General features: G+C 44.1%; 1 protein-coding gene across 2 annotated transcripts; it reads right to left on the bottom strand.

The window, feature by feature from the left end:
• Nucleotides 1–8: 8 nt before the first annotated feature.
• Nucleotides 9–12,449, bottom strand: LOC133122012 (glycylpeptide N-tetradecanoyltransferase 1-like). Of its 2 annotated transcripts, none has more exons than XM_061231661.1 (12): nucleotides 12,292–12,449; nucleotides 8,960–9,068; nucleotides 8,135–8,279; nucleotides 7,773–7,891; nucleotides 7,194–7,285; nucleotides 6,344–6,460; nucleotides 5,805–5,975; nucleotides 4,890–4,998; nucleotides 4,335–4,505; nucleotides 3,691–3,858; nucleotides 2,568–2,705; nucleotides 9–1,646 (listed from the first exon to the last, which is right to left on the bottom strand). In XM_061231661.1, exons 1-12 carry the CDS (start codon nucleotides 12,399–12,401, stop codon nucleotides 1,626–1,628), a joined length of 1,470 nt encoding a protein of 489 aa, XP_061087645.1. In that variant the 5' UTR covers nucleotides 12,402–12,449; the 3' UTR covers nucleotides 9–1,625. The 2 variants fall into 2 exon arrangements, with proteins under 2 accessions (XP_061087645.1, XP_061087644.1); XM_061231660.1 differs by lacking the exon at nucleotides 12,292–12,449 and adding an exon at nucleotides 9,178–9,281.

Below are 12,449 nucleotides of genomic sequence, written 5' to 3'. Positions count from 1 at the left end.
TTTACAAGTCACAATAATATAATAGTATTTATTACAATTTAATGGTTATAATTTGTTTAAAAACTTTAAATACACAATCAACACTTCTTGGGAATATATCCAGAATTTGAATCCAGTTTGTGGGACCTTTAACACTGGGTTTCCTATTCCTATTTCCATTGCATTCATCTTTTGGAAATTTGTGACCAAGTACAATTGCAGTAACATAACTACAGTAGTTAAGAATGGTAAATGGTAAATGGTTGGTATTTATATAGCACCTTTATCCAAAGCGCAGTACAATTGATGCTTCTTATTCACCCATTCATCCACACACTCACACACCAACGACAATTGGTAGCCATGCAAGGCACCAACCAGATCGTCAGGAGCATTTGGGGGTTAGGCGTCTACCTCAGGGACACTTCGACCCCTCCAACTGCCAGACGACTACTCTTACCACCTGAGCCAATGTCGCCCCGCATTCCAGTATAAAGGCATACTGAAAAGTGAATGAAGCCATCAATTAACCCCAGAGGCAAGGTGAACACATCTGGGCCCCACAGGGCTCAAGGTATTGCCATCAATTTACAAAAACACCATAAACAGTCTACAAATTCATCCAGTTGAGAAGCAGTTGAGCACGCAATTTCTTTTTTATTTTGCACAAAAACCTGCATCTTTGGCAACAATCTCCTTTTCACCAAAAATCCATGTCACCTGACGTCTAGAAGACTTTTTCTTTGGCATCCCAACCAAAAGGAGCACTTCTTGTTTGTGGCTTTGGTACCCCCGCCTGCATTCCAAGACACTTCCTGTCACTTACACTCAACTGTAGTGTATTTTATGGTCACCCCATGTTCGCTCATCCAGTCATCTCCCTATGCTCACCACCAGCCATCCACTCCCCCTTCCATTGCAGCCTGGCCAGTTCATCCTGATCCCAGCCAAGGCAGTTTCCAGTTTGAACCTGTCAGCTTTCAGGAGACCACTCCACCCCCCCCCGTGCAATGATAGTCCTGGGCCTAAGAGGTTGCAGTCTCCTTAACAAAAGCAATGTAGAAACCAAAACCTCTCAATTATATCTCAATGTACCATTTTCAGAGAGGGAAGGGGGAAAGGAGGAACTGAAAGGGTCAAGCCACAGACTTACTAAATAAAACTGACAGTAGCCTTGCCTTTTATCCATTTTGGTTATTTATTTTTATGTTCGATTTTCTATTTTTTCTTTCTTCTAAAACTTGCTCTGGCTCAACTGAATGACTTTTTTTTTTGTTTGCAAAAGCGTTCATGGTGGTGGAGAGAAAAAAAAACAACAAAGTACTAACTGTGTGTATGACTTTACCATGTGATACCTGTATTTACTGTGTGTGTGGGTGTCAGTGTGTATGTGTTGTGTGTTCTGTTACAATCGTGATGGTCTTCGGTTGTTGCAATTGTCTGAATGGTCAAGGTAATGGCTTCAGCTCCATGCGAAGGGAGGGTTGGGGCTCCCCGGTCTCCCATAACAGCGGCAGTGCAGGTCAAGGTCAAAGTTCAAAAGTAAAAATGGAAGGTGGGTTCTCTGAAGCGGGAGGCCCATCAGTCCATCGGTCAGGTGGTCAGTGCGTGGTGTCGTCTCCTAGTCCAGCCGTAGCACCTGAGGGTCACTGCAACACCAAGCCCACCTGCGGACAAGTTCCTCAGTCAGTTCGGACAATCTACATCTTCTGTGGAAATCCTAATTGAAGCTCTTAGTTGTGCAACTAGCTTCCGGTAAATTCTCAATGATACACAGCAAAGTCTAAAGAGGCTTGAGAGTCATGCAGCCACTACAGGAGACCAAGTGATCTTATTCCTAGTTTAGGTTCAACTCTCCTGAACCACTGCACCCCCTAGTGCTGGTCATCAGAACTGCAACCTCAGCAGTTTGATTTTACCTGCTTTGCAGAAAGAGCGCTTGCTCTGGTGCACACTACATTGTCAACTGAACAAAAAATAGAAACCAATAAAACACAGTGGAGTGTTCTCTGATGATCAGCCAGCAGCAATATAAAGGGTTTCCTTCAAAGAGGACCATTCAAGTACAAATGAGGAAGATTTATGTCTGAGGACGTACCTGAAAAGTAATTTTTGTTTACATTTTCTATTGATATTAGGAAAATGTGTGTGATACTTTTATTCTCAGGTAATGGACACACCTCAAGACTGGAAATGTCTGGCTTATGCATATGATATTGGTCAATCTGATCAATATATACTATTTGAGAGAGGAGGGAAGGGAAGAAAAAAAACGGAAAAAAAAACCTGTTGACTTCAGTACATCTCGAAAACCAAAAGTGTTTGTTCAGGAATATCATTACAGGAATATGCTGTATAGAGTAACATCATAGTCTAAATGCAACAAACACAGTTTGAGAATATTTGAGAGTATTGCCTGTGATGCAGTGGTTATATTCCAATAATTATACAAGTAAATATAGCGGTGGAATAACTATAACTCCAACTATAAAATCGGCTACATGTTGTATTTACTGTTTCTGCAGTAAAGTACAAACATTACTAGCTATGTATACATCATAACTACGGTTGCTGAAGTGGAAGGTTACCTTTTCTGAGCTCATGCTGGGACACTTCCAGTTGTACAGGTAATACTGCAGGTTCCCATCGCCAATACCGAACTTCAGCTTCTCCAAAAAGGTCTTGTTTTCCATCAGATCCAGTGCATTGAAGACATCAAATCCTTTCTGAATACAGAGAGAGAAAACAGCGTGATGGCAGATTCCTCACGACTATGGCAGCCCATTGACTCAGTTCTTAGTCATGTCATTCATAATGGACCCAAAACAGCACACAAACACTCAGCGAGCACTTTATTAGGCAGGCCTGTACCCCAGTTGGGATTTTCATGCACAAGTCTCAGTTTGCAGAGAATGGTGCGAAAAATGAAAAACAACCAGTGAGCAGCAGTTCTGCATGCAGAAACACGTTGTTAATGAGAGGTCAGAGGAGAATGGCTAGACTGTTCAAAGCTGACAGGACGGTAAGTAACACAAGTAACAAATAACCACACATTACAACAGTGGTATGCAGAAGAGCATCTCTGAACACACAACACGTCAAACCTCTAAGTAGATCAGCAGAACAGCAGCAGAAGTCTTAATTCTAAAAAAAAGTCTAATAAATACCTAATAAAATGCTCACTCAGTGTATATTGTATGCATAAACCAGTAATGACGATGTGGTATTTGGCATTTCATGCTAGCCTCTCTTTTTATAATAATAATATAATAATTTATTTGACCTGACATGTTTATATCAGACTACACCTGAAGGCTATACTGGCATAATTGGTGAAAACATTTGACTGTGGTCCGATATAGCAGTGAACCGACACTGGCATCTATTTGTTTAGCAGGAGAAACGGGAAAAGAACAAAAACAAGCATACACCCCCCCAGAATTGAGCAGTGCACCCCAATTATAAACATTTGAAGTACAGAACCAGACCAACTACATAAAGTGGACCATAATGTTTTTATTGGTTCTTCTTAACAGACCCAGATTAAGCTTAGTCCTGGACTCAACTGAGTTTTGTATGGAGAATTTCCATTCAAAGTCAAATTCAGTCTAGGACTAAGGCTTAATTTGTGTCTGAAACTGATCCGATGCTTAACATTTAAGCATATACATGGCAAAACAACACTGTCCCCCTTCTCCCACTACAGCTCACCGTTTTGGCCAGGACGAGAGCATCACCCATGAGGTCCAGCAGGGGGGTGGTAGTGTGCACGTTGTAGAAAGAGTAGGCCGCCTTCAGGCTGTTGTGCACCGGATGGTTCATGATGGTGGACGGCAGGGTGTAGAAGCTCACAAAGTCTGTCACTCCTCCCTGTTCGTTCTACGGCAGACATGTTGGCAAGCAGTCGTTAGCTAAACGTTATCCCCGCGGGTGCCATCTACAAAGCCGCCAAATTTAGTTTGGTCACTGAAATGAAAAGAACTAGCAAATTAGAAGCACAGATGGTATCAAATGTTAGTATAACTAACAATACCAAATACAGCCTGCCAGACACGGGTTAAATATGTCATTGTTTTGGATTTCTTTCTGAGAGCATTTCATAGGTTTCAACACACCAGACAAGCTCAGTGAAGCACAGAAAATTATTCAAATCCAAAACAGTTGTGCATCTGATCCAGGTTTGCAGCACGCTGCCCAAACATGCTTGAGTTTCATTCAAATCCTGCCATTTGCTTTTCTCAACTAGCGTAGGTCTCGGCCTCGTAAAGCCCAGCCTCAGAGGGGGCCGGGTGGAATCGTTCGGCCCCCTGAAGATCCGTGATGTGACCTGCGGTGGCCGGGGCTCTCTCACTGACCTCCACCACGTAGGTGTCAATGATGTTCTCCTGAGGAGTCAGCCAGTGCTCCACCTCGTCGCAGCTCATGACCGGAGCCAGGTTGAACTGCCGGAGGTACTCCTGCAGGAGGCGGTGCACCTCCGGGGCGTCCTTCCTGGTCATGGGCCGCAGGCCCGCCGTCTTCGGGGCCTGGGGGGCGGAGGTCAGGATAAAACGTCAAACTAAATGCTGACATTTTCAATGCTAAATACAGATGAAATGATTATGCTGAAACTGTAACAGAGAGGATTTAATGTAAGACGAGGCTCATGAGAGATTTGAATATCTCGTGGCCACGACAATGGCGCGACACATACTTGATGCAGAACATGAAGCCGATTTCTAAACGTGATTTTGTCAGAGATTCATGAGACTTTAATATCTCTAGGCCACAAGAATGGTGGAAGATATCTGATGTAACATGAAGTTGATTTCTAAAAGCAAACAAACATTTAACAATCACGTAATGGCGGCGTAAAATTTTATATTGAAACGGAAGCAAAAAGTTGAGAAGATGGCAGCCGGCCCACTTGCCTCGTTAAGACGGTAGAGTTTTATTGTGCGCTGCATCGTCATGTTCCGGCTCAAGTGGGAGAACTTCACCTCAATCAGCTTGCGCGGATTCAGGGAACGGTGCCAGTACCTGCCAACACGCACGGACACAAGCTTACTCAGCTTTAGAGCATTTGTGGGTGAGGCAGACTATACAATGGCTATACAAATATCAGTAAAGAATCAAGAAAGCAAGCACACAAAAAGGTGCAGAAGGTTTTCCCAGAACCTTGAAGCTATCGTTCACATTTCCCCTGTACGCCATCAGCTGGTTTCACAGCTTACTCAGGACTAAATTTGAAATTGAATTTAGTCTAGGACTAAGCTTAATCTGTGAACCTGGCCCTGTGTAACGCCTTCCCGCTAACACACAAAGGGCCTTCATTACGGTGCTAGACATTATTTAGCTTTCAGGTAAACTAGGCAGTAGGTACACTTTGGAGCAGGAAAAGGTGAGCATTGTTGGGCTGAATGGCCTGTTCTCGCCATTACCTTATGTCATGTTATTAGTGTTGGGCGGCCTGTAGCGTAGTGGTTAAGGTACATGACCGCAAGGTAGGTTGCGGTTGGTGGTTCGATCCACGGTGTAGCCACAATGAGATCCGCACAACCGTTGGGCCCTTGAGCAAGGCCCTTAACCCTGCATTGCTCCAGGGGAGGATTGTCTCCTGCTTAGTCTAATCAACTGTACGTCAATCATGTAATGTTAAAGAGGACCGGAACGGTTACCACGGACCATTACGGTGCTAGACACTATTTAGCTTTTAGGCAAACTAGGCAGTAGGTACACTTAGGGGTAGGAAAAGGTGAGCATTGCTGGGCTGACTGGCCTGTTCTAGAAATTTCCTCATGTCATGTTATTAGCTTAAAGAGGACCGGTACGGGACCAGCACGAACCTGCAGGTGCTCACGGGTTTGGGCAGCACCACCCCGGCCGTGTACACAGCCTGAAAGATGCCCTGCAGGTTGACCCGTCTGGTGATCTCTCGGATGAGCACCGGGGCCACGCGCTTGGAGCGCAGCTTCTTATGGACGCAGAGGAAGTTTATTTCCACCATCTTCTTCTCTCTGTGGGCAGGGTGAGGTTCCACACATATTTTCATGCAACGGCGGTAGTGGACATTACTGCACTGGGACACGCTACCAATTTTCAGCCATGACTGCTCTTTGTGGATCAAGGACAGGCGTTGGTCATATCAAGCAGTGGGTTTTGGGTTTGGACAGTGCGACTATCAAAATTTTCAATATTTCAATACAAATGCTGTCCATTATTTTATTTTTATTTTTTCCCCATGTATATAGCAACTCACACAGTTAAAACTGCTTCCACTAGCACACAAGAGGAAACTCAGCCAACTGCTATTATGGTATGGTAGCTTTCCCAACCAAAATATTACAATTATTTAGAACATAAAAGAAAGTTGTGTGATACTAACGTGTCATAGATACGCATATTGGCTGGAATAGCGCTGATGAAGCCCACCAGCTTCTGATTGGAGTTCACCCGAACCCCGCAGTGCCACTGGGGAAGCCAACCCGGAGGACGCAGGGCCCTACACATAAATAAAAACATTTTTAAATGGGACAAAAGAGACAGAGATATCAATATTAATATTATACTTTAAAATGCTACCTCACAATTTTAAAGCAACTTTTTACATGTTATATTTCTACAGTAATAAAAGGTGTTTTGAGACAATAATTTGCTGTAGGGTACCAAAAATATATTATAATAATTTACACACTGGTTTAACGGCAAGGCACCCATCAATTTTTACAATCCAAGAAAACAAAATGACTGCAGAACCTGAAATTCAGCAGACACACAAATGAACATTTTAATAGTAGCTGGACATGCATGCTAAAATGGGTTATTTCATTAAGCTGGTGCTTGGACATAATTTAGTGGTGGCAATGAGTGAAAAACTGGATGAAGCATCTTGTTCACATTTTCAGTCTACCTCAGTTGCTCTCAAAGTTAGTTTGTAATGCAACATTATGAAGTCATTTCAACATAGTCGGATACTTCTGGAATAACCCCTCCCCAATATTCTTCATGTCAAAAGCCCACCCCTTAGAGTCTCAATGACAACAGAGTGTCAAAAAATGACAACAAGAGCTTACGTGCAAGGCAGCATGCATGCCAAAACGTGAAAGAACAAAAGATCACTACCACAACATTGAAGGATAAAACCTTCCTGTTAACAGAAGGTTGCTACTGATTTCAAAGCCCGTCGAGGAGCTATGAGCTGCCCTCTGTCTTCAGTTGCATGAAACTTAACTCACCATAGTAGGAACTCTGGGGAGTAGTCAAATCTGAACATGTTATCATCATCTTCCACATAGTTCTCATTCAGCAGGGTGTACAGCTCTTTCAACTGTCAGGGCGAGGGGGGGAGAAAGACAATGAGCTGAGAAAGTCCTGCTTACAACTAAACAAACCAAAATACAGGCATCTGCAACCCTGGCCCTGGAGAGCTGCTGGACTTTTTGTTGTTACTCAGCAGGGTTGGGATCATTTCTGAATTGAACTGTGAAGTGCTGATGAATTCCAATCCAATTTTTGAATTTGAATTGAAATGGGTGACAGGATATAGAATTTCAATAAAAGGAAAAGCAGTGTTAACCTCAAACGAGAATGAATTGGCTGATTGGCTAAATATTTACAAGCTCAAGCTCATGTATATGCCCACCCATCACTTAAGCAATCAATAGCACAGTTGACATACAGCACTATGGTTCCGTGGGTCTCAATTGGTTGCTGATTTCAAGACGACAACTTTAAGCAGCAGTTCTTGCAGTCCTTTAGGAACCTTGCATTCATCTGTGCAGTTGGAGTCTGGGTAATGCTGAGGAGTGACTCACCACGCTGGGGTCCCCCAGATCCAGGGCATCCCAAGTGAAGCCCTGCGGAAGGCTGTAGGGCTCTTCACGGATGCTGGATTTGTCAGGCTCAATAGAACCGTGTGATGTCACCAGCTCACCTGCAGCGTAAGCCAACCAGCAGAGATCAGGGAGGGGAGAGAGGAGCAAATGTGAGGGAAAAAGAGAGGCAAAGTAGCAGAGGAGAAATTTAACCATTTAACCTTTTGCAATGGAGTGGATTTAAGCAAAAATAAAGAAATGTAATTATAATAATTCTGGTGCAGAATTACAGGCAATTTGACATCCAAGTAAGACGAAGTTAAACTAATCTGCACCCCCTCTCCAGCCAGTGGGTTTCATACCTAGTTTGGGGACGGGTTGTGTGTCCCAGAACTGGTAGCTGCGGTGACTAGCCTCCTCCATGGTTTTGGCAGGACCTTTTCCCAGAGAAAACAGCTCGATGGCAGTCTGAAGCTCCTGAAGCTTTTCCGGAGGTATCGAGTTCACCTGAGAAAAGAGTCATCAGACAGTCTGAAGTCAGAAATACAATTCCCAAATACATGGGAACACAAGAAACCGTTCAGTTCAATTCTCTCCCACCTTTCTTTCACACACAAATACATATACCACTGCTCATTCACACACACAAAAATAACCTGCAAACACGCGCTCACAGCAAACAATTCAGCACTACTCCCTTCGGTCTCTCTTTCTCATAAACGCACACATACATAGCCGACATTGGCTCAGGCAAGGTAAGAGCAGTCGTCTGGCCGTCGGAGGGTTGCCGGTTCGATCCCGCCCTGGGAGTGTCGAAGTGTCCCTGAGCAAGACACTGAAGCCCCAAATGCTCCCAACGAGCTGGTTGGTGCCTTGCATGGTGCTGTGCTGTGTGAGTGTGTGGATGAATGGGTGAATAAGAAGCATCAGTTGTACAGTGCTTTGAATAAAGGTGCTGTATAAATGCCAACCATTTACCATAGTCCTACTCCCCATACACTCAAAACAAAAACTATTCAGCTCTATAATCTTCTCTCACACACATGTATGCAGAAATCCACCCCTGTTCCCCCACACACAAAAACACAAGCTCGGAGGCGACACATTCACCGGCACAAAAAGAGAAACCCAAACACGAATGAATGCCCGCGCACACAAAACATGAACACGCACAAAACCCGCCTCACTTTGGCTAGCGGATCCGGCGGTCCGTCCTTGCTCCCCGTTTTATCCTTTTTCCTCTTCTGTTTCTTCTTCTTTTTCTTGGCACCGCCGTCATCCCCCCTGCTCTGGTCACTACAGGAAAACGACAAACAGAGTTACCGACAAGATGGTCGCTGCCCAGAGAGGTGCCAGTGTCCAACTGAGAAACAAAGTTTCAATAAAGTTTCAATAAAAACATTACAGAATTGTCTGGTCGGGCATTGTGCGCAGCACCGCTGAGTGACCCGTTCTCTCAGAGTTTGCGCTACAGTTTCTGCGACACTGTACCTTATCTGGGACAACAGAGAGGAGGAGATAGGTGCCGCCTATGCCCTCCACCCCGCGTGGGCCCAGCCCTCCGGATATCGGCCTAACTGATGGACCGTGAGCCAAGCAGCTGAGCTACAGTAAAACAAGGGGCATGCAGAATTCCGGCTCATTCCTTCCGTGTCATCTAGTAATTACTCCACGTAATCATGGGGAAGAGTCTGAGTAAAACATCACTGGTGCTGCGAACATCCGCTTTGTGGAACCAAATTGCACAACCAGCACTAGCAAGGGCTCGACAACCAAACTGCGGCTCTGACACACGCTACGAGTGACCTTTTTTTTTTTCCCCTGTTGAGAAACGCTGACCGTCCCAAGTATAAACACGGCCCTATACAAGCAAGGTTTAAGATCCTTCACGGCCATCTACACAAATAAACTGATAAGCCAAGAACACGGAGGATTAAATTGTATCGGGAGGTACAAACGATCCAGTTGCAAGCATTGTCTGTGGTCTTAAACATGACACCGCGCACTGTCATCCACACATTCGATGCTCTGCTGCACAGTGTCCACATGCAACTGATAGGAGGCGTATGCAGTATGTCCAGACCAGGACAGAGCGCACTCATGAGAGAAATACACTGAAAAACACCCCTCTCCACCACAGGTGCTGGGAGAGAAGGGGACAGCATACTAACACAGAAACGCAGCATAATCCCATTAGTGTCCGGAGGGGGGGTGTGCGGCTGTGAAATCAGCCGCATTTATAAGGTCGGGGGCAGATGGCATGTCACATGACCGCAGGAAAACGAGGAAAGCAGGGCGGGGTCAGGGGACAGCCACGGCAACAGGAACAATGGAAGGGATGCACAAAGCCTTCAATGGAGGTTCCACACGCTTCCAGCAAACACGACCCCTGCTGTGCAGAGATAGATGTACACTCCCCTCTTTCTTTACAGGTTTCTGCCACCATGGAGCTAACTGGATAGGTCTGGGTACAGTGTGTGTGTGTGTACTTATTGTACGTGTACCACACTGACAAGCTAAAGCCCAGTCCGCACAACACTTGCCTCGCTTCTCTTAACACGATATCGACACACTGAGGTGCAGACGGAAAACACTACAGGGAAAATGTAGCAGGTTACACTTCAATTCACTGAAAGCCTCACATGAATTGACACTGCCTGCAGCCTTGGTGCATCTTTATTTAAATAGCAGCAGTCGCAACGTATTGGACAACACATAAGAGCAAAACTGAACATCATCTCCAGACTGAATTACATTTAAAATGTACCATTTTAGGATGAGTTTCCCACCATTAGAATTAAAATTGTAACTACACCATTTATATAAATAGATTATAGTAAAAAAAAAAAAAATACATGCACACAAAATAAGTTTAATAAGTGCCTGTGGAAACAAAATCCCTCATGTGAATCACTTCAAGCAGTTTCCAATTCAGCTCAGGAAACACAACCACTGAAGCAAATACCCCTCCCTACATTGGATCCCATTTTTACTAATAATGGTTTGCTCCGGCTGATTTGGAGTAAGTCCATGTGCCTTGGTGTGCTTTAACTTTATGAATTTATGATGAACAGGCATTGCAACTAAATAAAACCGAGGCCAAGAAGCTTGCCAAACTGTAACGTTGAGCACAATTCACAGCTAGCTAAACTGGTTTTGTTCCTCAATATGAACAGTCGGAAAATACGAAGATATGTTCATATGAAGAAAACACCTTAATTGTCGGTTGAGTGTGGTGCAGGATTAAAGAATCGGCACAAGTAATGAGAAAGCCATTTTGGTTCAACATAGCTGAAGGTAAAGACAGTCAAGAACTGCCCCTCCTCTAGAAAAGAAAAATAGTTGACACCCACAGGTCGCGACCTTGATATGAATTCTGACAGATGTGCCAACTTTTCACAGAATTACTACTAGAATGGCTTTTGTGTTTCGAGACTAGATAGTGAAAGTAAAACAACACATTTCTGTTGACTGAACGGCCATTTCAGATTGGCACATTTGATTGAATCCGCTAGTCGTGCAATGTCAACTTGATAAACGAGTAACTGTATTCAGAATCATGCTACCTAGCTAGAGTGGTCAGAATGTGCTGGCTATTCTCGGTAACTTTAACTAAACTCGAGTCGCATTTTCTACGCGATTGTGTAACTAACGGCATATCGATATATCCTGATCCAAATGAAAACCAACTAATTAGTGTCGCCCAATACATAAACTTGGCGATCTAGCTACTTTCCTCCACTTTATTCATCGATCCCTACAATATATATGTCGTGTTAAATGTCGGAGAAATCCGAATTGAGACTTGAGGGTTTAGTCAATGTTAGCTAAGCTAGTCAGAACCTGTTAGTCTAACGTCAAGTTACTGCTCTGAGCTAGGTGTCGAGTGAACTGTTCGCATGTCAAATGCTTGCTCACGGTGCTCAATTGTGTACACAACACTAATTTCACAAACTAATCGTTTAACTATTATTTTAATCGTGTAAGTTAATGTAACTGGCTGGGTACCAGTGCAGCAGAAAGCCCCATGACAGGCGTGTAGGCTAACGTTACTCCACGTTTCTTAACTTCTCAACGAAGTAGCCAATACTTTTCCGCACTAGCTTATCACTAATCATATTGAGCTAATACCGTTAATGCACATCTCGTCAACAATTCACTTTACTTGCTAGCTGAATGCTACATTGTCATAGTGTAATTCAAAGTCAACAAATCACGATGAACACATGATGCAAACCCCGGTGCTAGCAAGCTACAGACAGAACTACCAAGCCCTTGATCCTGCCCACACTCTGGAATGACTTCACGGTTATCAAATCAGCATAGAGAAAATATCACCAATGCATTATCTGCTCCAATAGAAAGCTCTCAGTGAACGAGGTTCCGTGAGACAAGGATGGCTATCCGGTTGAGCTGACTAGCCTACAAACGAGCTTTTCTTGTTTCTTATTCTTTTTAAGGACACAATCAAGACGGATGATTTGACCAATAAAAAAAAAAAAGCTGTCTCAGTCTTTACCCGTCGTTGAGATGATACTCTTCATTTTCACAGTCGCTGCAGTGTCCATAATTCACTTCTGCCTCCTCTTCTTGCTCCGGATTCGGTGCTGTCTCATTCTGATCCGCCATCTTTAACTAGGAAGTGAGGGGCGTACGAAACGACCCAGAATCTCATAC

Source organism: Conger conger, chromosome 2, assembly GCF_963514075.1.
Source record: "Conger conger chromosome 2, fConCon1.1, whole genome shotgun sequence".
Lineage (NCBI taxonomy): Eukaryota > Metazoa > Chordata > Actinopteri > Anguilliformes > Congridae > Conger > Conger conger.
The sequence above is the reverse complement of the archived record's forward strand: the minus strand, read 5'-3'. Positions and strand labels throughout refer to the sequence as shown.